Source organism: Manduca sexta, chromosome 26 (assembly GCF_014839805.1).
Source record: "Manduca sexta isolate Smith_Timp_Sample1 chromosome 26, JHU_Msex_v1.0, whole genome shotgun sequence".
Taxonomy (NCBI): domain Eukaryota; kingdom Metazoa; phylum Arthropoda; class Insecta; order Lepidoptera; family Sphingidae; genus Manduca; species Manduca sexta.
The window spans coordinates 9,847,347-9,875,325 of record NC_051140.1 but is presented as its reverse complement, the minus strand read 5'-3'; the positions used below and the strand labels follow the sequence as shown (position 1 = coordinate 9,875,325).

The following is a 27,979-nucleotide window of genomic DNA, read 5'->3' as shown; positions in this document are numbered from 1 at the left end:
GAAGCCGATTATGATAGCAAAAAATCGATTTCGTTATGAGTCATATTTGGGAAACCCCATTCTAAGCGAATTTCATTACAAAAACGCCAATTTCGTCATGCCTTGGCGAGATTGGAAAACAGTTTCTTTATTTCTTCATAGATGGCGCTTAATGTTTTAATTTGTCATCAAATATTCTGGATGTTCGTAATAAATTAGCGATGTTTCAGTAAGAATGTGAAATTTAAATTAAGAGTTTGATCATTCCTTAAAGATTAAACCATAAATTCATGGACCGGACGTTGCAACTTATTTGTAACAAAAAATGTATGTTAATAAATTAATAGTTGCAATATTATTACGTCTGATTATTACAGTGAAATAACATAATATTGTAACGACTAACATGAACAAGTATAGTACATATCATTCACTAAAGTCCCTAATAAGCATATTGACGATGAAGCGTTAGAAATTGCTAAAGCTCGTAGTGATGCAATGAAATAAGTCACAACAGATAACATTACCTCTTGAATCAACCGGGAATATTAATTATACTAATAATATACAGAGTAAAGTTTGTGAGTTTATTTATTCGTAGGTTTCTATCGGCTAATCTCTGGAACTACTGAATCGATTTGAAAATTCTTTATCCAAATAGGAAGCAACATTATTCCTGAGTGCTATAGGTTATTTTTATCCCGGACAAAAAATCACTTGGGCGGAGCTGGAGGCAAAATCTAGTATAAGATATATGTATTGTAAGATAAAACCACGACCGACGGTTGCGCTTAGAATATCATGCCAAAGTTAGACTACAACGCTCTAATTAGTTATAATCTGCTTTAGTACACAACCGTAGTATAATAACCATCAAACTTATTGATATATATTTGGGATGATAAAGAAGTTTATTGATACGGGGGATAAATATGAGCACGGGGTCGGTGCAGATAAATCTGCATGCAGATTAGTCTGCATGCAGGTTAGCGTGCAGATTGGTACAGATTTGCTCCTATGCAGTTTGGTGCAGTTTCGTGCCGTTTTGTGCAGGTTGGCTAATGTACAGTTTGGTGCAGTTTGATGCAGTTTCGTGCAGGTGCAGTTTCATGCAGTTTCGTGCGCATTTGTCTTCATGCAGTTTCGTGCAGATAAGGTAAATCAGCATGAAGTTTCGTGCAGATACGGTTAATCTGCATGCAGTTTGGTGCAGATAAGGTTAATCTGCGTGCAGTTTGGTGCCGTTTGGTGCAGATTTGGTTATTCTGCATGCACTTTCGTGCAGACTGCACGTTTTCTATTGTTCACTGCGGAGCGACAGTAAAATGCTGTTGCTTCCTCGGTATTCGCGGCGCGACACTAAGCTTAGTTGTATGTAGTAAGTTGTAACTCAAATTTAATCCAGCTTTATTAAATTTCATTAGCAATACCGGGAAGTCTTTCTTAAGGAGATTAAAACTGATAAAGTAATCGCGTTTATAGTTACCCCTCTAGCATCAACCGCTATGAAATCTTTATGAAGTCATAAAATAATATTAGCTACGAACTAACTTATAGCTTTTATTTTGGTAATAAAAGTCTTTATAGTATCAAATCACTCTATCCGGTTAATTACCTAGATAATTTCTTGAAACTGCGGGGCAAAAACCTTTTGGAACATTGTATTTCTGTCTACAGTAGGTACGTATGGAAAATCCTAAAAATATAAAGTTATCAACAAAACTGCTAAAGAAAAGGAAAATATGAGTAGACTCGAGATTGTAGCGATAATAAGGAAGGATGGTGATTCGCCCCTCGAACCCAGTGTCACACGGTCTGATATAATAATATTTACCAAATCCTTTGAAGTAAAGAAAATTTCTTCGGTGCCCTATAAAAGTTTTTTAAATAAACATTTACGGTGTACCAAGTGAAACTGTAGTGTGCTTAACATTGCTCGCGGCCGTCGGCTAATTGCCAATTAGGGCGCGTCCAAAAGTTGCCCCTAGATAAAGCAAAACGTTGATAATGTTGAAAAATGCCGCAATAAATGTTTGGGATGAAAATGTTACACTTATCTCGGAGCTGAAGTACAGCTTTATGTAAGGGTCACTTTATTAAACAACTCAACATTGGATTTGCTGTGGATTTTTTATATTCATTGCAGAACGAGGGACCAGTTAGATAAATAATATGCAAAATAAAAAGCTTCTTTTTTCAGAGCTGATAATAGAATACGTAATATCTTAGATCATTTAATTTAATTACTTACACAATGTTAAAAGGCTTACGTAATAAAATGAGCACATTCATCAATGTAAAGGACATCCCGGAAGAGTCATATTAAGACACTGTTGACTTCTAAGCACTCCTAAACATGGTAGGAGTTTATTAATTTGGTAATAATATATTCTACGTAATTTTAATTAAAAGAGTTTACATTAACATTTTATAACTGCTTTTTAAATTGATTAAAAAGCGAGAGTGTGTTATCTTCTATATACGTATCAATAGAAACTTAAAATTGATTGTCAGCGCCATCTAGCGTTGTAAGCTGTACTCACCTAGTTTCCGAGCCGACCACCGTCCACCCCCGTCTACGGCGCACGGCGCGCATTTCAGCTGTAACGATCCTGTCGCGGGTTCTACGGTGACGGTTGGCGGACACATTCTGCGATGTGGCGCCCTCGTCGGTTTCAGCGATTGGCAACATTTGCAATGCGTTTGTTTCAAAAGCTTATACCAACTGAATGTAGATGTCTCTGTTACGATTCAGTTTTACATTTTACCATTCGTTGCTACGAACAACAAAATTGTTATAAACTATGATTTTTATTATGATAGGGTACAGTAGCAAGATGAGTAAACTCAACAGTTATTGAATTTCCTGCAATATATTATAACGCAAACGTGTTTGTATTGGTACTGACGGAAAGGGATGATTTTTCAATCATCAGTTTTTTAATATTTCTTAAGTAAGATAGATATAATAAATATATGTTGATAATATTATGTTGTATAGATTATTCTATATCCCACGCCAAAATATATGAAATATAATAATTTAAATGTATAATAAATTTGCACCTCAAATAAATTATAATAAATTTTCTCTATTCGTTTACAAGTCAACGGATCACATTTAATTATAATAATAAGAACTGTGCAACTTTTATGTGTTATTGAACGGTGTCTCCGTAGCAGTAACTTTTGCTCTCCTTTGTTAGAAAGAAGAAGTATATTAGGATTTTTTAGCGGCACTGCTAATAGTTAATCATGTAGTAATGGAAGTAGTTATACAGCTGTAGAAGATTACCTTTAGATAAGAAACTAAAAGAAAGCTAAAACAGTTAATTACTGAGTTTGTCAAAAAAACCTGCGACAACGGCATTCGCCAGACTTTCAGATAAAACCTCAGTATTACGAAGTTTGAAATGTTCGAGTTAAAAGGTAGTAAGAGGATTGTTAAAAGAAAGTGGCCAAAAAAATTGTAGAATTCTTCGAAGGCGTAACTGTTTTTATGTTACAGGCTAACATTTTTTTTCTTGTATAGTTAAAAGAATTTGTATAAACCAAATTTTCAAAATTGAATTGGGTATTTTATCCTGATACTTTGTGTTTTTACGGAATATAAAAATCTTTTTTTTTTAATTTGATATCTCTGGCTCCGTACATGTAACAGTGATTTAAACACTCTTGTAGCGACACAGGGTTTTCACACAAAAACTAGCACAGAATAGACATAAATTATTTTTCTTGTTATTTTTCCTACAATTGATCGAATAAGGTGTTTTGTTTTCGGGTAATTTACGTAAGTGTACTAATAGTATTGAGAATGGTGTCAAAAAAAGATGTATGTCCAACAGTAGACAAATGAAACAGGCTAAAATTATGATGACCATTATGACCGGTTGGTTTCAGATTCATTATAATAGACATTAAACTCTAGTTTTGACGTAGAATTGCCATATAGGCAGAGGATTACAATAAAAGAAATTATTTTATCGGCTTTTAAACCTTGATTAATAATAATTCATTGCTACACTAGCCTTGACGGAGAACAACCCCATTAGCAACTGAATACTCGCTCATAAATGCATATTTAGTACGCAAATAGTAATTACAACTCAGAATTTAATTAGATTTTATCAGTATAATTTATAACACGAGCTTTTGTTCTGAGTAACACAACACGTGTAGCTGTTTTGGTATACGTATTTGTACGATTTCTTTAATACCTGGCTTATACAAAACTAAGGTTTGCAAAAAATACATTGTCATGTTTTCTAAAAAGCTCTCTGCGTGGAACATAAATTTGTAGATTATACAAATGTGTCTATATAGTAAATACTGCTTGGTTTGAAGCAATGCTTAGAGCAGTATTAAAGACACGTGGAAACAAAGTAAAGAAACGGGTAAAGACAAAGAAGAAATCAATGAAAGCAAAGGTATAAGGCTGTTATTAATTCAAGGTACACTACTAATATGGGCGCAGTTTACCCACAGTCTATAAACATTAACATGTAATATGCCACAAGACCTATACTTATACCTTTACAGAATGTGCGAGGTATTGAATTTGTTTGTCCTATGATAATGATTAACAACAGTGTAGTTGTGCGGGGATTCAATGTTCAAAATCAATCCGCAGTTACAATTGAAACAAGCATGTCACTAAGGACCATAATACCCTTAATTCAAACTAAGAAAATTAAATTGAAAATAATTCCGTCTAAAATTAGGAGTATCAAAGTGAGCAGTAAGAAAAGGCTGGCAACATCAATCGCTGTCAAGCTTGTCGCTAATGACTGATAACCAAATGATATTTTCCCTTCATCCTGAAAAACTTTATTGGGAAAAAATCGACTTATGTATTGTAACAATTAATGGTTTTATATGTGACCTATAACAAAAGTATAAATAAATTAAAATTGTATTTTAGTAATAATAACTCACAGAATTAAATAATTACAGATATTTAGTGATATGGCATAACATTTGGCAGCAATATTTATTAATTATATTTGTCTGGGAAACATATTGTATTCACTTATACATAAATATATTATATTCTATTCTAGTGGGCTGTGGTACTTCACTCGAGTTCAGTAAAATCTCTTGAAAATAAACTATAAATAAAGGAAAATATAAAAATTTACTTGTAATGGAATTTCGAATAGAATATGTAAGATTGCAATAGTCAAAACAATGTATTGTGCTTGAATTATGCTTTATTTTAAAAATCTTGGAAATAATACAATGTCCACTGACATGACACTAAAGAAAAAATTACAGCTATTTAAAAAAACAGGTGTTTTCGGTACCAAATACAGGTGGAATCTCTTCCGCCACAGACGTATTTACACTTACATACTTTGAAATTGTTTGCTCAAGTTTTAAGAACGCGGGTATCTATGGTCGCAGTACCTTATAATATATCCTATTACTATTATATAAAATATCGAAAATGCTAAGGTAGTTTAATGATCTTATAGCTTATTGGCTCTTATTACTTTGAATACTATTACCTACCACTGAAAATAAAAAAATGCGCAAGGCCATGTATGTATGATTGACAGTTCAGAATGGATTTACACAGTTAAATTCTTAGTACTGACTGACTAACAGATAAACCAAGAGAAATTGTATGCAACATGGGTTCCCTGAACCTAGGAGTTTAGTAACAAAGCATTTTTGGAAATGTATCCCCCCATTGGGTTAAATCCCAGTAACCACGCGGATATTTCTAATTTATTTGTTTACATATGAAATCATTTATACATTATAAGTATTTTGTAGAATTAAAATATTTTATGTATTATTTTTGTCCAGACATATCGTCAGTTTTTGATACCTAGATAAGTTTCTCCGCTCGAAATTGTATGATTCAGTAGTTAAAATGGATGCCATTCAGTATGGACTTTTTATTGTTACCATGGCGTAGAACAAACTTTAATAGAAATGAAAACTTAACAAAAATACATCAAACAACAATAATAACATCTGCCTTTAATTACCTGTTTTATTATAATAATATGTACAAAATACTGTTTCCCTCCAAAATAACTTCAGTTACGCGTATGTACCTACTACAAGTATCAGAAGACAAAAGAATTTCGTTTTAACTTTTTATTATTTACCAACGGCCGTGTTCTTTTGTTTTGATGCGAATATCTCAAGGTTGAGATCACTATGTTTTGAAGGCATGTCTACGTTTTATGCTCCACAATACCGCGTATATAATGAATGCCGTCTAGAATATATTCATACAAAATATCTTTAGTCGATTTAGCGTCACGGGACATTACACGAATGCTAATTTTTACCAGTCATATATGGTGTTATTTTTGGATGTAGGTCAAAGTTTTGGTGTTCAAAGATTCTCTTAAAACGTGAATTTGTTTATTTAATGAAGATTTTTAAATAATCTATAAACAGAGATTTTCGAAAGATCGTGCTTACTATTCAAATACCGAAATGTAAAATGATTTCAATCATAAAATCTCTTATCGAGAAAATATTTGTGCAAGTTCATCATTTAAATGTCTCATGAATTTGCAAAATAATAATTTTAAAATAATCATCATCAGATGTATAAATAAAATATAATTTAACATTTTCATATATAAGATAGTTATTTCGAGAGTTTTTAACTACTAGTACCCAAATTGCTACTTTACCCTTTATACGCAACGGTCACTTATCACTTCACAATCACAAAATTCACGTTACAACCGTCACCGATGGTTTCGTTTTCACATGGTGAAATCCGAACGAAAACAGTAGATTTGGAGTCTTTTAATAAACCGCTACCGATATACACCGACGAACACTTCTCATAGGATAATGAGAATTCCCACGAATACTTTCTTATGTTTTAATTTCGATCGACGTTTATATTGGTCGAGGCGTGGTGTGGACTGCGTGTTGGCTCGTGCGGCTCATCTCGTAGCGCCACGACCACATTGTCGCATGCCGATGACATGTACTTGCCTTTCTTAACGTTATGATGAAAAACTATAGGCCGTTATTATTCACTGTCTACTGAAAATGTGAGTCACGTTGAAAATTTATTGGTACGTTCATTTTTAAGAGACGAAGTGGGTTATCTAATGTACACAATAGAAGACAGTGTTATGATTTTGCACTTTTTGTGAATGTACTAAGTATATACTTGTATAGAAAGCTTCTTTATGCTTGGCGTTACTCTAGTCTGGTGTTAGAGTCTACCTCGTTTTACTATGTTTATTTTTTTCTGGAAATAGAGTATTCTCCTCAATGAGAATATTGGCAGTTTGGTGTTTACAATAATTCACTTAGTTACTTTTGTATCATTAGCTAATAGACATTGTAAAAATTTGCTCACGTATTCATTTATGATTCTACACTAATATACAAAGCTGAAGAGTTTATTTGTTCGAAAGCGCTAATCTCACGAAACCGATTTAGTTTTTTTTTACTAATAAGAAGCTACATTACTCAGGAGTAATGTAGCTCTCCTGGGAGAACTTTTCACGCGGACGGAACCTCAGTAAGTATATGATATAAAAATATAGATTAATAACGGTAATATAATGTTTTAAGGTACTTATAGCTCGATACAATAATGAAGTTCACTGCAACATTTATATCAGTCAGCTACATGTCGTCAGCCACTTCGTATTTTGTAGTTGGTATTTATTGCACGTATTTCCTGTAATTGAAAATAAATCGAGTCCGTAGTGCAATGCTATGGTGGAAAGAGTTCATACAACATTCAACGCTTAGCCAGTTACTGAAACGTTCAGATTGTAGGCTAAATGTTGGTTTCAAAACATAACGATTATTCAGATTTTTGGTCTAGTATTAACTAGTGAGTTCATGGCCTTAATATTTCCTATCTCTATAGCTGACCAATATTGGTTTCAATAAATAATAGAATATTTAGATTTTTCCCAGATACGTAGACAATTACGTAGAAAATTTAATAAGTTCTAAATTATTTTATAAATCGATAAGGAAAACAATTGAATGCCGAATTTAACGCAGAAGTGGCCACGTATACACTACGTATGTACATGATTCGTTTGTTAGTACAATGCATGCATAGATAATGATAATATTTAGGAAATTAAATCGGAAAGAAAAATGTTGGTCTGTTGTTATAAAATAAGCTTGAATTTAATATTTACTGATATATTAAATTGTGCTCAGTAATATTTATCTTTGGACATCGTCTCACCTCAGGCTCTTTCGGGAAAATAAAAAATAAACTTTTCATTAATATATTATATATTTCTGCATATTCGTTTTTAGTTTTCAAACTAGACACGTTTTAAGGATTATTTAGAAGTAAATTTGTAAAAAACTATTCAATCAGAAGTATTTTTAGCGATTATATAGTATAATAAGGATTTTCTTCAATATAATAAAATAATGGTAGCGTATTTGAATATAATTTATTTCTTATTAATTTTATAGAACCTTTGTAATCAAATTTTTAGGGTTCTGTACCTCAAAAAGAACTCATATACGATCACTTTGTTGTTTAGCAGTCTGTCAGGGCGCTTTTTCTTAGGAATGCGTAGAGCTGCCATGTTGAGATTTCTATAAAATACCTGGGTCTACAATATCTTTCAGTTGTGAAAAAATCAGACTTGCGACCATAATATATAACTATTTATGTAGTATATTTTCATTTGTTTTGCTATTGCATAAATGTACCAAAACAAGGCACTTTCCGTTAACTTAAAACCATAAAACTTGCAAAAAGCAATGTCTTATAGCACATGTAAAGGGAAAAATTAGAAATCCTTCAATATCATGTACTTTAATAACAAAAAAAAGTTCGTTTGTACGGAACCTTTAGTGCGCGAGTCAAACTCGCACTTACCCAGTTTTTTATTCAACTATTGCAAAATTAGAAACAACTCTTATTCGGAATGCATATTTCTTAATTACCAGAAATCAAAAGCAATTTAAGAGATCCTTTGCAGACACTCAAAGAGTTTATAAGTTATGCCTCTTGAATTTGTAATAGAGTGATCTAAATACGTGTGCCGAAGGTTATAAAATTTACAGAATACTTTAATTTATAAAAGAAACAAAAGCCGCTGCGTCGTGGGATTAATACGTAGTCTTATTGTAAAATATCATGAAGGTTAGCAAACCATTATTGTCCATTAGTGAATTAATATTGCAAGTTATAATAATATCTAATAGTGTCTGCGTGGTGTTTACGCGCGACCGAGGCCCAGAATAACCGTGGCAGAGTTTCAAATATGTCGACTTGTCTTAAAACCACACATCTTAAAACATTCTCATACTGCCACAATTAATAACTGCGCACCTGAAATCAATAATGCATATAAATACAGAGTTAGTTATTGCTCGGCCAACGCCAAAATAGATCTCTAGCTACACCTGGTGATATAAAATTATAACTGATATGATATTCATTAACACAATTGTAAATATCATTGGCATTGATGCAGTGTCACTGAACCTAAAAATATTTTTATTTACATTCCCTGATCACGTGTTAGTTTGTTTGGTTGTTAGGTAACTATAAAAATGTTGAATTGAATATGTACTTTGAAAACTTGGAATGATTTAATAATTGGTAATGGTACAACGTTGTCTCCTTGATCCGAGTGCTAGTTTCGTCTATGGATTTAAATACGACACTAGTGGACTAGTACGGTTTTTTTATACCATCTAGCAAGTGGCTCACTTATTGTGAACAGGTCTTCGCTCATCAAAATTCATATTGCCAAAGGAATCATAGGTTCATCACAATCTCTTCTCATGTTTCTGCAATATCATTAACTGTATTAAACTAGTCACAATAGTTATCACCCCTAGTTAATTTCATAAGATAACTTCCTGTACCACTTTTATGATAAAAGAAATTCTAATAAATAAGTGTTTCGTGGTTGCGTCATAATGATTTAATTTGACCGGAATTTCCTTTGAGGAGACACGGCCAAAAACTAGTAATAATAAAGGTATGTCAATTATATAAACATTACGTTAAAGATGTGACGTGGGTGATAATAAAAATCTCAGAAAACAAAACATTTCAGAAATAATAATAAATCGGCCAAAGTAGAGTGATTCTTGCGGTTAGAGGATTCCGTGTGATAAATTCAACTTTTTTGTATTAATTGTTAGAATATACGCTATGAAAAACATAGTCAATTCAATGGACATGTTAACTCGACAAAAATGGAGTTATTATCGGAAAGACAGGCAAATAGATAGTCAGTGTGCGTAGTTTTAGAAGAAAATCCCATTGCCACTCTTCAATTAGGGAACCCTAATGATGTATCACATAATACTGCTGATACGCTACGCCGATTATTTGCCAAGAATTTGTACTATTTCTCAGAAAGTTTTTTTTTGTGCCATCAACAGTTTTAACATGTGACAACACTTCGCTGCATTTTGACAAATGAGTATTAATTCTGAGTAGGTGCCGAAAATACTTTTAAGATTACTTAATTATTGTTTTGTATTCGTATTTAGTGGTGTATTTTTATTTTTTGAAGCAGAGGAATTTATTTATTTCAAAAAGTAATTTAAAATTTTATTTGAAAATCTTGTATTTGATTAAAAAAATTAGTCCGATTTTCGGAAATCACTATTTCAATAGGTCAAAACGTATATATTTATAATGTTAGTAAATTGTGGAACCTTTCTGAAACCATTATATATTAGATAAAGAGTAAATACGGTAAGTAAATAAATTAATCGGAACGAAACAAAGCAAAGCAAATTATTATCTCTATACGGGCCCATCAACTTTCTTAAATAAACGGTTAGAGTTCAAAGTACGTACATAATTATCTTCACGCCTGTATTTGCTGGTGGTAGGATTTATTTTATATCCGCCCGGAGAGCGACCACCGTACACAAGATGTTAAAACCCGCTATAGGGGCCCACGTAAGTGTGTCGCGTTCCTGGTTCAACCTGTGTATATTCGGTTCCAACAGGCCGGCATAATTGTGTCGACTGCTGAGGGGTAATCAATCATCTTTCGTCATTCGAAATTTTATTGGACCCCATTCTACTCACCATCAGGTGCAGTTGGGTCACTATGCTGGGCTCGTATAAAAAAAATTGAGTGGGCATTTTGCCAGAGACAGTTTTGTATCATGCCTTAAAGGGTTCCCGTCAACGATTAAAATTTACGCAAATTTGAAAATTCGAGTGGGAACGTAACGTAAATCTGTATACAATACAACAACAATAGTGTTTGTACGTAAACGTATTCATTAAATTGAGTGGAAACTCAATAGGCGAAATGGACAACACCTTCTGCAATAAAAATACAATAGGTTGCGTATTGTATCACTAACAAGCGAGGTGGCTCGTAAAAGGGGCCTAAACTAGGAGTTTTACGTAAGTGAATTAAAACAATGTGCACGTAGGAAGTTAGTGAATTGTTCCGATGTTTATGGTGGCTTCGTATTAATATGCATTCATCGACTAATATGACCGCTGAAATTGGAATGTTCCTGCTTGCGGATACGTTATAAGGCTTTCTTTTGTCTTAGATATAGTGCCGCAGTAAGCGCATAAGCAAACCCGAAAATATTTTTCCTGATATATAATCCTAAATCTAGCGTTTCTTGATTTGGGACGTTAGCGGGTAAATCATTTATATCAATACTGACAGCTTTGAAGTTAGTCTGCCAATTAAAAAAATATTTTAAATTCTTTAGTTTTAAATAGGAAATCTCTATATTATCGTGTTACTTTTACAATATAGACGTTGTTAATCGTAAAGCAGCAGATGTAGCTTCTGAATAATCAAAATTTCATTTTAAATCAATTAAAATGTCTATTTGACTAATTAATTCCAATAAACGAAAACTAAAATATGACATCCAAGTTGTCGCGAGTCCGATCTTTAAATAATGAGATAATAACGATGGAGACGATATATAGAAGGAAACCTTCTTCTATCGACAAGATCTTTTACACTCGGATAAGTATCTTAGTAGTTCAGTGTAAAACATCTCAAAGAGAAAGCACAAAATAGATTTTCTTATTTATCTTCCCTTGCTGAATGATATTTCTGACGAATTGTAAGCTCTTTTCTGGCACAAGTATGTAGATCACGGTCGAAAGAGGTAATTATTAAAATTAGTGTCGTCTTTGATAGAGCACTTTGTAGAAATAAAAAATCTGTTTTTGACTTATTTCTTCTGTGAAGCCATGCTTTAAATTATATCTACTATGTATAACTAGATGGCTTCTAATTTCAAATAGGTACTCTCCCTTTTTATGTTGTTAGAATGTGATGACTGGCTCTGTGTCTCAGTTGTATTACGGTAAGACTGCAGTGCTGAGATATTAGGTTCGATATCTGGGTCGGGCAACGCAACATTGGGTTTTTCCTTTCGGTATCAGCCCGGAATCTGGATATTGCGACCGATTTGGTAATACGCCACCTATCATATCATACGACGTAATACATACGTCGGAAAGTAGGTGCACCAGTTGCGCCTCTGCCTATCCCTTGTGTCATGTGATTGTGGTATAATAATGAATATCATCCAAAGTAATTTCGTCAATGGATCCACTAAATATACACATAATGTAAACATGTCGTTTGTATTCTGCAGACTACATTTTACTCAGTAGAGTGCATTTGTATAATAGTTTACCTTGTGTAGCTAACGCGGCCACAGCTAATTCAGTTACTTGGTCAATTTACTTGTGTGATAACATGTAAAACTATCATAGTATGGAGTTATGAAGCCCTTCCGGTCTATTAAGTAATGCAATTAGGCTAACATGTTTTGACTACGAGTAACTGTGCGTCTGTAGTTAGTTAATTCATTTATTTACCGTCTGAGCTTCTAAGAGCTTTATGAGTAACCTTTCCTTTGCCTTGGTAATTTGATTGTCTGGGTGTTTATTGAAAAATATTATGTAAGTATATTTGCAACAACCACTAGGTTTCGCTGTATGGTTGATGCTGTTATAATTAGCCTAGTGATACATTAACATGTGACGTCGAAAGTACTTAAATATTTTAATATACTGTAGTTTTATTTATATACCTATCGTGTCACTATAGGCACAGGTGACACGATAGGTATATAAATAAAATATATAATAAGTAGATACATATAATCGTTTAGTATTCATCGTGGTGATCTTGATAATTTAAAATAATAATATCTTCATAAGACTTATTGATATAGTTTTATGATGGTATATAAAAGGAGTTACAGCGTTTAATTGGCACTTTCACTGTTTACTGTGGAAGCTATTACTGCAATAATTGCACCGGGTAACCATCTAGCAGTGTCAGTGACCTTAATTCTTAGATGTCGAGATACGTTCTACCCCCGATTTATCTCGTCGTTTTTACTTCACAAACAGTTAATCTAAAGTTTTTAAGGCGAATCTCTAACCCCGAGGAAGCCTTTGATGATGTAATTAAAGTTTATTTATTGTTTTCGAGTTCTTAAAAATCTATTTGTGTAGACTCCTTAGCTAAAGAGTATACCACAAAAAGTCCAATACTCATACGAATATTAATGTTTTATGGAAATACATCTCATAATGCCTAATTAAATTAACAAGTGTGTTTCACAAAGCATATAAAACGAAATTACGCCTACGATATAGAAAAAAAACCATTACAAGGTTATGCCCATTATAATCCTCGTAGATACAAAAATATATTTTAGGAACACGGAAAAATCTTAACATATTTTCACATTATTCATAATTACAAAATGTTACAGATATATTTAGTTAGGTTAAAATATTTGTATTATGTTGGGTAAAAATATTCAGCCACAATACTTTGAATTCACCTAAAAACATAAAATATAAAACGAAACGAACCAAATTGTAGCAATCGCAAATCTTTAATGTGTGCCAGACTGCACTGTTAAATTTCAGCGCGCCGATCACTAAAGCGGTGTATGCCAAATTGAGGATTTTAAAGTCAGCCTGGTCGTGTAATTTGAACATTTAAATGGTGAGTTGACTGCGTTGAAATTTCAGCTACATTACTGTTAATGAATGTGTAAGTTTTTAACACTGCATAATTTAAGGTTATCATAAAAGATACGGTTTGAAAATGACTGTTTTTTGTGTATTATAGATATTTTATCCAAAGGCACTCATAGATGAAAATGTAGGTAAAAAATTAAATCTCTAGTTTAATATAAAAAAATTCAAGAGTAGCTAGTTTGTTCACTTTGATCTTAGCTAAAAGGCCGAGAAGTTTGTTCACTAGAATTTATGATCATAATTGTTTTAGACGTTTCAAAATTGTTCTATAGGTGAAGTTGACTTAAACCGACATAACGAAAAAGGACCTGTCTATTTGTTTTTTCAAAATAAATTTCGATATGTATTCTTAATCAGTAAAAAAGAAAATTACAATTATTTTTTTCTCCGTATTAAATTTTATGTAAATACGGCCTTTTTCCTTATGGCGGCAGAATTGTTTAACAAGTACCTAAAACATTTGAAGAACAAAATGAATAATTTATGTTTGGAATGTATTGTTGTCATTTTAGTTTTAGTCTAAGTCCTGTATGGCAAAACTATTATACATATTCTACATTATATTAATTTTCCGAAATAGTCAATGATTGCTAAAATAATAATTATTTGGCGATATAAGTGTGAATAGAGAATTTTTTAAAAAAAAAACGATGAAAAATTCCTTCTAGTCATGCAAGGTCAATGAATATTTAGATTATAATATTTCCTCTACTATTATGACTAATAAAAAGCTTTCTATAATAAGTTAGAATTTATTTGTGTTTTGTAAATACTGAAGTCGCTCTGACCCTGTAGCTGTTGGTTTCATTTATATTGCAAAGCGACAACAATCGTTAAACAATGTCAGATACAGAAGACATCAACATTGTATTAAGTCGTTTATTTTTGGTACAGAAAAAGTTTTCCAATTCTAACTCTAATCCTCGGATTTCAAATGATTAATTGATTAAGCATTTGTTTCTTACTGTTCACATTTTAGTCATGCTTGAATGTCGTTATAAGACCGAACAGCTGTATATTAAAATAGGCGAGAAGAAAGTCAATTTTTATATTGTATCATACTAATACGGAGTAAATAAAAATCCTTTACTGATTCTATGTGCCTAAGCTTTAATAACTAAGGGATTGGCAAACAGAACATGGTGACTGTAATTGGAATCAAATGCCTATTTCCTACATTCCAGATTGATCTATTTCCGCAGATATCGTATTGACAGGTTTGAACTACTTTCTTCGACACGAAATATCGATCGCGAAATTCGTCATAATACACTTAGTTTATTCGTTATTCAGTCACTAAATATTGATATAGCCTTGATATGTCCTAATGGATAAACGAAAAACAAATAAGTATCAGGATAATTTTTTCTTTTAATATAGAGGTTAATGTACAAATAAAAAAGGACTTCCATAGGAATTAGATCATGTGCAATATTATTAACATGTATTTTTATGTGATTATGAATGATCATTTCATCCACTATAGAATATTCTCTAAAATGTAGTAAATTTTCAAGATCTTGACGCGAAGGACTTTTGCCAAACCGTGATAATAACGCTATGGACTCGTCGCATTTTAATAATATATTTAAAGATGGACATGACTAAACAAGATTTATTTTTATAAATACATTATGTAATTGATTGTTGTAAGTGTTTCCTGTCTCAGTTAATTAGACCAAACAGTTGTAGTGCGCACCAGCTGTTGCGCTAACTCACGTTCGCTAGCACGACGTAATTTCATTTGTTTTCACAGTTTCAGTCTAATCCACTTATTAGCTAACCTATGATCAAATTATCAAGATCATTATAAACATTCATAGGGTTTTATAAAGTGTCAACTTATTTAACTGCTATACAACAAAAACAAATTTCCTACTTACATATTATGGACACAGCTTTGCAGAAATGTGTAAACATTGGACCAACGCGTTTCATTAAAGAAATACATCTAAACATTGGTAAAACGTAGCAAAAACGTGGCGACAATGCTGAAATAATTCACAGAATATTTCCAGTGAAAGCGAGAATCTTAATGGAATACAAAAACAGTTGAAGACAGTGATGTTCAGTACAATAGTCGAGGTTAGTGAGGATGAGCGGAGCGTTTACTTGGCCGGCTATTGTTGTGCTAATGTTCGGGACAGACCACTGTTTGAGCCCCTCATGAATATTAAGTGATATTTGTCTTATAGATAGCCGTTCACTTCTAAAGATAACACTTGACACGACTGTCTTTAAGCTTGATTTTTTGTTTTCTCTCAACGTTTCACAGCAGTCTAGTAGAAATAGAATTCAATAGCTCTATGATGAGATATACGTTACATAACTTCATAAGAATTTAACTACAGTTATTGTAGGAGTAAGCATGAATAATAAGAAAATCCTTTACGTATGAGTTACTAATTGTATAAAAATAAAATGGCGAATAGCTTTACTAATTTGTAGACAGGGTCATTTTGACTTAGCCCTAAAAATGAAATCATGTACTCGTCTCCACCTCTGCTAACATTGTGTCAGAAGTCATCCTTTACTTAACGAATATTTTTTATCAAAAGTGCCGGTTTTATAACTTTAATTTTTGATCATTTTGTAGTTTAGTATGAACGTGTTGCGTGCGATGGTGTATATTTGACTGAAAGTGGGATGTAGTGTGTGTGACAAATTTTCTTGGAGTGGTAGTTATTGCTACTGACTGTATCACGGCGGGTAAAATTAAAATTACTTTTTATTGATATATTCTGCTCGGAACACACCTTTTTTATTTTACGTCTACGGTTCGTGTAACATATTGTAAAGTTATATATGTTATTTTAAAGAAGATAAGTATTTGGTTTCATTTAGTAACGCAATGTAAAAATGACTCGGTATAATTAATGATAATGAATAGGAAAATCCTAAATTAAGATTGCCTCGTTGCTTAACACGAGTTTTCTATACTAATTAATACGACGACTGTCTTTAGTTTCACATATTCATGTTTTCTATAACTGTATTTTACTTCAGACGGCCTACAAGATCAAACTATCGGTAAACAGTTAGTGATGCCGTTTGCAGAGTGATGTTTTGTTTATGCAGTAAACAAATCGCTCCGTTTTGGGTCGGTTAAATATTTGCCGTCGCAAATTACACGAAAAGAAATCGAGTATTTTCATAACATAAGACAATTACATAAAGAAATACGAATATACAATCCGAAGAAATCAAACTGTTTACAGCGAAATATTTTTTTCACGTTTTTCCTTAAAAGTACAGAATTAATTTGCTTGCTTGCTACACATTTAGGTACTCATCATGATAGCTTTGTCATAAAACAATAACTGTTAAAAGTGAAAAGAGTAGCTAACGCCATTTATTAGTAAAACTGAAAAAATAGAAAGTTATGCATAAATTTCCGAACACGTAGGCAGAGGTCCAATTTTCAGTGGCTTTTTTTCGTCCCATAAAGTTATAGAGAGTGAACATCACGCAATATCTACTTCAAATTTTAATTCCGAACGACTCTTGTGTTTCAAATTTTGTGCTGACCAAACGTCTACCTTGACCAAAAAGCGATTAAATTGTATATTAAACAACGATGTTTGATACACGTGATTACGATAAACGCATTTTTACAGCGACTGTGGACATTACTAGTAGCGTTAATGGAAGTAAAAAAATTTTTTCAAACCAATACATTCGATGTATTTTATGTAAATTAAATAAAATAAAAATTGGCAATATGATTTTTTTTATCTTTTTCTCTCTTTAGACAAGCTATGTCCAATAAAATATTTACCTATGTGGATAATCCATGTCTGTTACGCTTTCACAGCTGAACCACTGAGCGGATTGTGATGAAATTTTGGTATACAGACTGTTTGAGACGCTTGGATGTATATAGGCTACTTTTTTATCCCGGGAAAACATATAGCGGGCCTTCTATTCCGGAGTTAACTACTTCGCACTGGCGGAGCCGCAGGCAAAATGTATATATATGTATCGATTTCTTATGACAAAATGAACTGAGTAGCCTAAGGAAGCCCGTATAACGTTCTTTCGTCCCCACGTATTATATTACCGAAATTTAGTTTAACAATCGAAGTAATTTTTGCCCAGGGCGAGACTTCCATATTTAGCTGTTTTAAGATTAAATATGGTGATCCAAGTGTCAACTGTTACTACGATTCCAATTAAATGTCTAAATTCCCGAAAGAGGACGCAATCAGCCTTGTGGCTGTTTACTAGGGTTTGTTCCCCTGTTGCCAGTCCAAAGCGTAGTGCGATTGATTGGAGTAACCAAGTATCGTAGGTACCTAAACAACGCAACTGACAATAATTCTTAACAGTAGCTTGCCTTATTCACTATTACCACTATTCATGTTAACATTAAATTTCTTACTAAAAATAACTTACTATTTAATAGGTATGGAAAGAAACGGTCGAAATTTAGTTACGTTTAATCTGTCTAACCTATAAATATGTCCATGAACTCACCCACATATCCAGGAGTGTCGCCGGCGTGGTATGGTGGCGAGAGTTAGCGCAAAAGGTGGTAGCGCAGAAGGTGGATCATCTTCATCCTGCGCAGGCGCACCACTGACCCCACTCACGCGCACCTCCGGTACGCGAAGATGTCGTCCACTCATTACAAATCACTTCACTTGAACGTTATGCGCATTATTTTTATAAAGACGTCTGACAGGAACGATTTCATAAATCAAAATTTATACCAGAATTGAGTGATATATTTTGATAGCTGCAATGCATCTTTGGTATTTAATATTGTTAAGGTTAACGTGTAAATTTATCGTTGCATAGATAGAATGTGTTGCTAAGTACGTCAAAATAATTAAGTATTTGATCACTGATTTTATATCTTTATTCATTGCCAATAATGCATCCAGAAAAATCATTTTCCTGGTACCTCTCTTAACAGTAACGAGTTACGGTTTTAGTTCAAACAAAACGCACAATAACATTTACTTCGAACAATGTCAATGTACAATGTGACACAAAACGATACACGCGGCTTTGACAGTGAAGCCTTAGAGTAATATCCTCTTACGGCGACCGTTGTTAAATATAAAGAGATTCTTTTTAATATGCCTCACCTTTGACGGTATTCACTTCAGAGAGAAAAAGCTATATTACGCCGTATGAAATGGTTCACGTTGAAGTTTCGTCATTTGTTGAATTTTGTGCACCGTAGCATAGCGCGGAGCGGCGTCGGATGCTCACTATACACAAATATCACTAGCAGACATGACAAAAAAAAATGTTGCTGCAAAATATATTTGATAATTTTATCGGTGGCATGTATACTACTTTAATGCGTCTGATATAGTGTTATGTTATAGTATTTTGTGAAAACAATCATTGCGTACGTTTAACTATGTAATTATGATGTCATTTAACGATAAGATGTAGATTTTGATTAAGATATAAAAATTTGGCGCCATGACGCCTATTTTATTTAACTGAAAATGACGCTGTTTCTATACAAAGTTACATCAATTAATTATTTACGCACGACTTATTGAGCGCCTTGGCATTATCTATGTCTACCATATGATTTTAAACATGTTTTACTTGTGTAAAATTAAGGAATTATTATGCTTGTTTAATTATTTGCAAATACCGTAAAGTGCATTGTACCTAGTGGTAAGTATTATATAGTTCAAACAGTATAATGTCGACCAATTAAAGGACCTTGCGTATTTTGTCGCCAAAATCTTGATAATATTAACCGCGGAATTAATAGGAATTAAATCTGAATGGTGAGATTAACAGATGTTTGTTAATATTTGTATCGTTCAACCACCCGGCGCCTAGATTTAGAGCGTAAATAGTACAAACGAAGTGTTTCTCCGTCCATCAGCCTGCTTTAACTCGTTAATGTCGACATGTATTCGATTGATTCCGACTCGCATTTGTTTTCTGTGGTGTTATTGAGGCCACCTTAGTATTAATGGTTTACACACAGAGTTTGAATGAATGATTTTAATTTATACTGAAGTCTATCAGAGCTTTTTTTTCATTATCTGCGTAAAAGTAAAGGTTTATCGTACGTAATACATACACATATATATCGAAGGGTTTATCTAATTATTTGAAGAAAGCCATAATAATTATGAACGGTGTATCACGTTTTTATCTACTTATTTTTAATACACTTCAGCAATAATGTTTATTCGTCATTTAAGACAAAAGGAAACAAAGGATAATATTTAAAAATAAAGGTTTATCCACATAACGTGCTGGCAAGTGTGAAGTGAGAAGAAAAGTATGAAATAAAGATAAAGTTTGTAGTGTTCGGCCGGAACTATTGTCCCATCTGTTGGCTGGGTGCCTAATACCTGTATAGCGAGGCGGGATTCGCCGGGAGTCGACCCCGACCTCTTTTGGAACATATTTCACAGAAAATAAATCGGATTGTGAGGTTAACGAAACATTATTAGACTGATGTATGGAATTTATTTTTGTCGTTGGCATTTTGTTCCAGACGCTGACCGATTGCGCGTGTATATTATGTTTGTTGTATGAAACAAAGTAACTTATATTATAATGGTAGATTGTGTTACAAAAATATAAGCTGGTTAAAATACCTTAACAAACGAACAACAGAACTGTTAATGGTTGTTTCCCGAGAGGTGATTAATTTAATCTAATGTTTGGGAACAACAAAAGCGGCAGAGTTTGAACGAAAAAGTTCAATGTAAATATCATTGTATACTTTTAACTCATAAAATATTTCCTTCCCCTACCAAAATGTTTGCCGTACCAACTTTGTAAAGCAATTTATACAACACATTAACCGAAACGACCATAATATTACCTATGTACAAATAGGTCCCTTCATTCTGCAGAGACGGTAATTTTGGCCGGTAGCTGTAACGCAGTATCGCTGACACAGAACACATCTCGTATTTTAGATCAAAGAAAAGTAAATTTATTCATCTATTGCCGAAACCTTACATTATCTGGCTGGCACTTTTTCTATCTTCGATTTTATGAGGAATTCTATCAGAAGCTTACGACCCAATTTGACTAAGGTCGATTGCGGATGAGATATTTCTTACGCGAAAAATCTGTGCACGTAAAAACGTGGATGTGGGTTGAATAATTCGTCGTTTTTGTAGGGACAACACCTTATTCTGAGCCACACTCGGCACAGACGTCTGCACTAATATTTTTTTGTGTTATTGCGCTAACACTTCGCAATTGTAGAGACATAGCCTTTTATGAGGGAATGGAGTGAAAGCACTTTTCATACGAGCTTGAATATGTGAGTCGCCTTACAGTCACCGTTTAGCTCAACAATAAAATGAGTATCATGATTTAAATTTTAGAATTTTTTTTTGTCACTGAACTGTCTAGCAAATATTTCTGCAAAATTTTATTATTATTTCTACGTTAAATTATAAGATATTATTTATTCGAAATCCGGAATAAAAGATTTTTTTAATTTAATAATTCAAATTATTTTTCCTATTTTGATTAGACAGTTTGGTTGTTTGTGAGCTTTTAGAAGAACATAAAATATTTATTACTTTTATTTAAGTATTTGTATTTTCTGAGAAAGTTTGTACAACATGCTCTATACCTTTGAAATTCATAGACCCAAAAATCTTGTGTACGGTAGTCGTTATTCGGGCGGACTATATCCTGCCACCAGCAAATTAAATGAATATAATTAAGCAGTATTAATCATGTCATAATTATGAATTCCTCACAAACAACCCAATCTAGCCGTCTTTGGAATTACTCTAACGTATTATACTAAAGCTTCACGATAACTACAGCTGAACAACTTTTTATGTAAGGATTGCATGTGTAGCGGTATGACGCCAGGATGAGAACGTGACGCGCATAGTGCAAGAACTTGTATTCAACATACGTTCGTCGTTCAGCGACGCTCACATGTGTTGTAATCATAGTTTTGTTTAATTATTCCACTGAAGAAGGTTTTATACTGCACTTTGTGGATATTTTTGTCTATGACCTTCGAACCTCTTCCCATCGCTTTCATGTTTAGGTTTACATGGCTATATCTGTAATCAAAGCCGGACTTGCAATGTTCTAAGATCCATACCAACCACCCCTACAGGTTGTTTGGACATTGTTTAGGTACCTATATAAGGGTTGTCAAGCGAAAAGAAAGCTAAGTTAGTTTGGCTCAATTCAAATAGTTTGGAAAATTTCACATAGTGCAAAGATAAATTTTACCATTTGACCGCAAACCATTGCGGTCTGCACACTAATATAAAAAATATCTCTCTGCAACCCGCCTTAATGTCAATATTTTTGCACATGTCGCTGTGTTTGACCGTTCCCTTCCCAAATATTATGTAGCCTCCCCAGCCTCGGGACTGGTCGGCGTTAGAGAAAGTCTGCCACCGACTTTAATGTCAAAAAATTACCTTTTCTACCCGACAAGAGAAAAATCACGTCACGTATGTTACGACCCTAATTTCAAATTTACTTTGTAATTCGAAAACGCATTAGGAATTTCATATAAACAAGGACATTTCTATGAAAATATTAGAGTCGACGTGAATCTAATATTTATCTGTCAGAGAAAGTTTTGATATTTCGTGTGGAATGGGTATAAGCGGGTTGACTGTTTTGATTATTACGACTTCACATGCGACCTTGATTCTGTTAGCACGACGAAAATGCATCAACATAAATTAAGTAAGTACCTTGCATTAATCATTGATTTTTTTATTAAGATTTTATTAAAAAAATTAAAGCGTCAAACTTTTTTTCCAAATCGTTGCTTTCGTTGTCTGACTTATTAAATTTAATGTATGTACCTAAGTAAGCTTATCGCATCGATAGGCTCTTTTGAAAACTTTTAAATAATGATTGTAGACCTAGAGTGCGCTACGTAAAATGGTCGCAACACATGAACTTCCAATATTCTTGGCAACGCTGTTGTCAGAGTGTGAGGGTACTAAATGATGCGAAATATGATCCAGATACCTACGTTATACACACCCGATTTGTTTGAAACATTACTAGACAAAACCCGTGTTATTGCTTTAACATGACCAGCTGCCCAATTATGTAAAATATTGCATAGCGACATATTGCGCGACAATTATTTAATTCAAGAACTATAATACAAATAAAAATATAGCATTAAAGTGATTGTTGATTTAATATATACCTATAAAACCCTGTAATACTCTTAAGGGTGCGTTGTTTTATACGATAACAACAATCTAACGTGCGGCGCCTGTTCAATATACAGCACACATTATATAAATTCTGCACAAAACCCAGACGTTATATATGAGCGTATTATTTGATATAATCCCGACATTTACGGAGCAACAAACCTTTCGAGGTCTGGTTTCGACATGTAACCGCTGAATATAGGTGGAGAGGGGAAACAATACATAACGTCATGTGACCTTAACACTGGTCGTTGCCAGAGTAACTAGACGAAGGTGGAGAGGCAATAAAGGGCGGGTAAAGCTTTCTAGAGCGATCAATCCCAGCTGACGACCTTTGCGTGAGCGAGTGCCTGCTAGTCACTCAGCACGCACGGCAGAGACTTTGCATTTCACTATGACTAGGCGCTTGGCATTCCATTCGTAACATGTTGCATGTATGTGAAAGTAAATTTCCAATTCGTCTATGGTTTATTTTGTTAATCATATGGTATAAATATAGAGATGCGTGTGTGTGTATATGAATAAATCTATTAGGTACATTTAAGACAAGATAAAATTAGTCTAATTTCATAAGACATAAATAACGCCTTGAATCCGAGTACACATTTTTATTAAATAGGTAAGTTCTTACATTTTTAAGAACCTACCTTCGTACTATTTATTTTGCATTAAAATAAATCTAACAGCTGAAATAATTTTCGAAGAAATAATATTATATCTACTAATTATTTAGTTATTACTATACAAAACTAGTATTTTTATATACATTATGAACACTTGATAAATGATAAGAAACAAAACCAACTAGCACAATTAAATGTATATAAGAAATCTATTCATAATTTTAATCTGCTAACGAATAATAAAAAGCCAGCAGCTGAACATAAAAGGGGCCATCATTATAATACACAATTCATTCGTTTCATTAGTGGGCTGCATTAAATTTTGCGAGCCTAATGAAAATAAACAATGGCCACGGAAGCGATAGATAAATTAGGAGGCCGCCCATAGCATTCTAAACGTGTTCAACAATGAGTAATAATGTTTCTGGCGTGACATTATGTGACCTTTAAAGTGTAAACTGTCACAAGCGAGTAGCAAGTGTCGACCTTTAGAGCCGGCAAAATCATGTTTTGACACCTATTATAAAGGAAAAAAATACGCATTTCCTGTTAATGATAAATACATGGAAAATAGTTAAAAGTCGGGATTCTTTTGTGCCCGCTGAAAGCGTAAATTCCCATTTCATTTAAAATTAAAATAAATGAATTAATATTGAAACATGAAGAGAATAATTGTAATTAAAAATTGAATTCGGACGGATTTATGAGAATAGGTATTAATAAAGTGGAAAAAGGTAAATAACCGCATGACGGAGAATTGTTTTATATACTGATAACGTTTTAACAACTGAATTATTAACATCTAATGTGTTATTACAATAGAATATTATTATGTTGTACTAAAGTTTGCTTAGCGGACTGCAGGACTGGATCATTAATTAATTTCGTTTAGTAGTTAGTACGTATGTATAAATTAAAGTAGGTATGCAGTGTATCCTCTTTGCCGTATTAGGATAAACAAAGTTTGAATTAGGCCAATACAAAGTATTCTAATTTCTATGTACTATACCTATAGATATCTGTGCTTTTGCTTTGAGGTACATAATGTATATTATCTGAATGTAACGATTCGGATTAAATTAAAATATATAGTACAATATTTTGTTAAGATAAATAAACATTGTTCTTTATTAAATGCATTTTACAAGCTATTATATGTAATTAAACATTTTTTAAGTATTATGAATGTTTATTCTTGCCATTTCTACTTATTTATATTATTTTTTTGGAAATCATAGTGTTTTTCGTGCTTGGATGTTGTGTTCAGTAAATACATCAAGTATTAAACAATTTGGATTAAGTTTAATGCACCCAGACCTGGATTAGCATATAGGATATTTATGGAAATGTTTTTTTTATACCCGGAAGGTGCACTTTGAACAAGGAAAGGTTTTCACGTAGACGGAGTCGCGAGGAACAGCTAGATTTATATAAATTATTAATATGAGTTTAAACACGAAAATAAGCTTATAACAGTATATAGAATAAATATAGAAATAATAATAGATTCAATTATTTTTAATCTAGCGGCGATAGCCTACTTGGGTGTGGAACGGACTGCCGAGACGAATGTCCGCAGGTTCAAATCCCAAGGGCACACACCTCTGAATTCTCTAAAAAATCATGTGTGTATTCTTTGTGAATTTATCGTTCGCTTTAACGGTGAAGGAAAACATCGTGAGGAAACCTGCACATCTGAGAAGTTCTCTATAGAAATTTCGAAGGTGTGTGAAGTCTACCAATCCGCACTAGGACAGCATGGTGGACTAAGGCTTAATCCCTCTCAGTAGTAGAGGAGGCCCGTGCTCAGCAGTGGGCAAGTATATAATACAGGGCTGATATTATTAAAAGAAAATATCATCCGTTACTAATAAAATTTCACTCATACCTCAGTGGAGTATATTCACCAGTAACCAAACATAATGGCGTCAAATGAAATTGTATAAAATTATATTCTCACGGGCAATGCTCGGTGATTTAATCAAAGTTACTTTGGTTTTATCACTTGCCAGGTTACTGTAGGTAGTAAGTACCATACATTTAATCATTTGTATTCAAGTAGCTGCAGCGTGTAAGCACCCTTGTGTTCCACTTTAAACGATATTTTAGTCTGTAACTCCTAGGCATTATGATACATTACATGAAATATATGTAAGATATGAATAAGCGCAGTATGGTATAGAATAGGTTTTTGTGAATTTGCTTGCTCGGTTAGTAAGTCGGTGCTGGTGCGGACAGGATTTCCATAACATAGAGACTTGCAAGTCTCATTTTGTACAAAAATATGAAAAACTAACTAAAGAGAAAAACTGAAAGACTGAATGAGTAATAAATAGTAATTTAAGCCATTCTGATACCTGGATTATGGTAATAGCGGATAAAAAGCTAATATATCTGAATCGTAACGTAACTAGGTGAAATCGATTTATTAATTAAATATGTGTAGATAATGTAAACAAAGCGTAATCATGATAAGATTATAGTACTTGCAATCAGAGTGTACTTTGCTGTTGATTACTGTGCTATTTTGTAATGTTAGGGCTTGTAGTGAGTTTAATTAAATTGTAACGCTATAGGCTAAACCAGGGACACGAAACTGTGAATTCCAAATGGTCTATGATAACAATACGGCTCCAGAAATTAATCATACTATTATTGTTTGAACTTGATGAAGAAATGGTGCAGATAAAAACATTAAAATAATAAAGGGATTTTAATTCCATTCTTATTACATTTCAATAGTTTCTTGCTGTGACTTTTTTATAAATTATCTGAAAACGTTCCGCAAATGTCCGCTATCCCTGAACTAAACAAATTTTGTGGGAAAACATATATGTATAACTAGACATTGGCCGCACTCTGCCGTACATCAAAATTATGCAAATGATTTGCGACGGAGTGAGCCAACTGTTTATGTCGTCGTTTCTCACGATATATAATACTATGCACGTATGTAGATACGTCTATTTATTTGCGTTATTAAAATAGCTCTTCAGATTATTTCAGATGGAACTACAAATCGACATGAACGTAGGTTTTAATAACGCAAATATTTATATGAAACATTACCAGCAGACATACACGCCGTGAAAGTATTCCAAATCTAAATATACAGTTATATGAGCAGAACGTGATGAATTCGAGTAATATTTAAAGCGTTCAAGGGGCTCATGTGTTGCGTGACACTTCCAGCGATAGCGTTTTTATTTTCGTGAAAGCTCGTTACGACGAACAGTCGCGGCGAACCCAAGTGACGTCAGCCGCCCGCCGAAGGTCCCAGTTTATTTTATTGCTAAGGTGGGAATACTATTGCACATAACAAGACAAATTAACAGTTTTACGTCGTCTGTTAACTATTACGAGCCAAAGTTGTTGACGTGCAATTTCAATTTAGGACGCTGATGGACGAAATGTTTAGAAATGACAAATAATGTGAAGTTTAGGTGCTAGATTCAGTTTTGCCACTTTAACATACTATTTAATAAGTCTTTGAGTGACCATTGCAATGAAGAACGTAGGTTTTACAATAGATGCGAGCACTTTAGACTAAACACCCAATTTCCAACGTTTGAAAATCATATTTCTGGTATCAGTTATGAAAAAAAAGAAAGTAAATGTATTTGGTACAATATGCTGCTTAACTGTCAACAATGGTAAAATAATAGTAAGAAACTTGGCATACAAATAATAAAGACCATTGTTATTGTAGAAAGAATAAATATTTAAATTTCCTTTAGAATAATTGTAATCTTTGAAATATTTTTTATATAAAACTATGTCAGCGATTTCCATTGATTGAAAAACAAACAACTGCAGTTTGTGATTTCAACATGTAGGTTTAAAAAATATTTATCCTACGAATAAAAAGGATACAGTGTAAAATATATACAATTATTCCATTCCCACGAATGTGTTAGCTTCTTAAAATTTTAGGAGTTCCATTGTTAATATGATAATATAGTAGTTTATGTAGGTACACTTGAATGCCGAGACGAGCAGACTTGCCAGTCTCGGACGCGAGCATCATCAGCATGCGAGTGCCTTCTCGTTTGGTGGTTAGCCCCATGGCCACAAATTAAATTTAGGGCTGCCCATAAACAGTTTAACAATGGTAAAATATAGGTATAATAAATTGTTTAAGGCTTTGCGGTTTAAGTATTTAGTATATACGTACTAACTCGCGCGGTCTGTATTAGTCAACATTGTTCTTTTTA

General features: G+C 33.2%; 1 protein-coding gene across 6 annotated transcripts in view; it reads right to left on the bottom strand.

Moving 5' to 3' along the window:
• Positions 1 to 27,979, bottom strand: part of LOC115442524 (cAMP-specific 3',5'-cyclic phosphodiesterase) — a 351,093-nt gene that overhangs the window by 154,188 nt on the left and 168,926 nt on the right. Inside the window, exons 1-2 of one of the 6 annotated variants that reach the window (XM_037443241.1) lie at positions 6,639 to 6,881; positions 2,523 to 2,756 (exon numbers count right to left, since the gene is read on the bottom strand). The exons of 3 other annotated variants lie outside the window; for them this stretch is intronic. In XM_037443241.1, the coding sequence (XP_037299138.1) occupies positions 2,523 to 2,671 (149 nt within the window). In that variant the 5' untranslated portion in view covers positions 2,672 to 2,756; positions 6,639 to 6,881. Of the gene's footprint in view, positions 1 to 2,522; positions 2,757 to 6,638; positions 6,882 to 18,454; positions 18,728 to 27,979 lie in introns of those variants that run through there. 2 more of the 6 variants (XM_037443240.1, XM_037443239.1) reach the window with 2 other exon arrangements.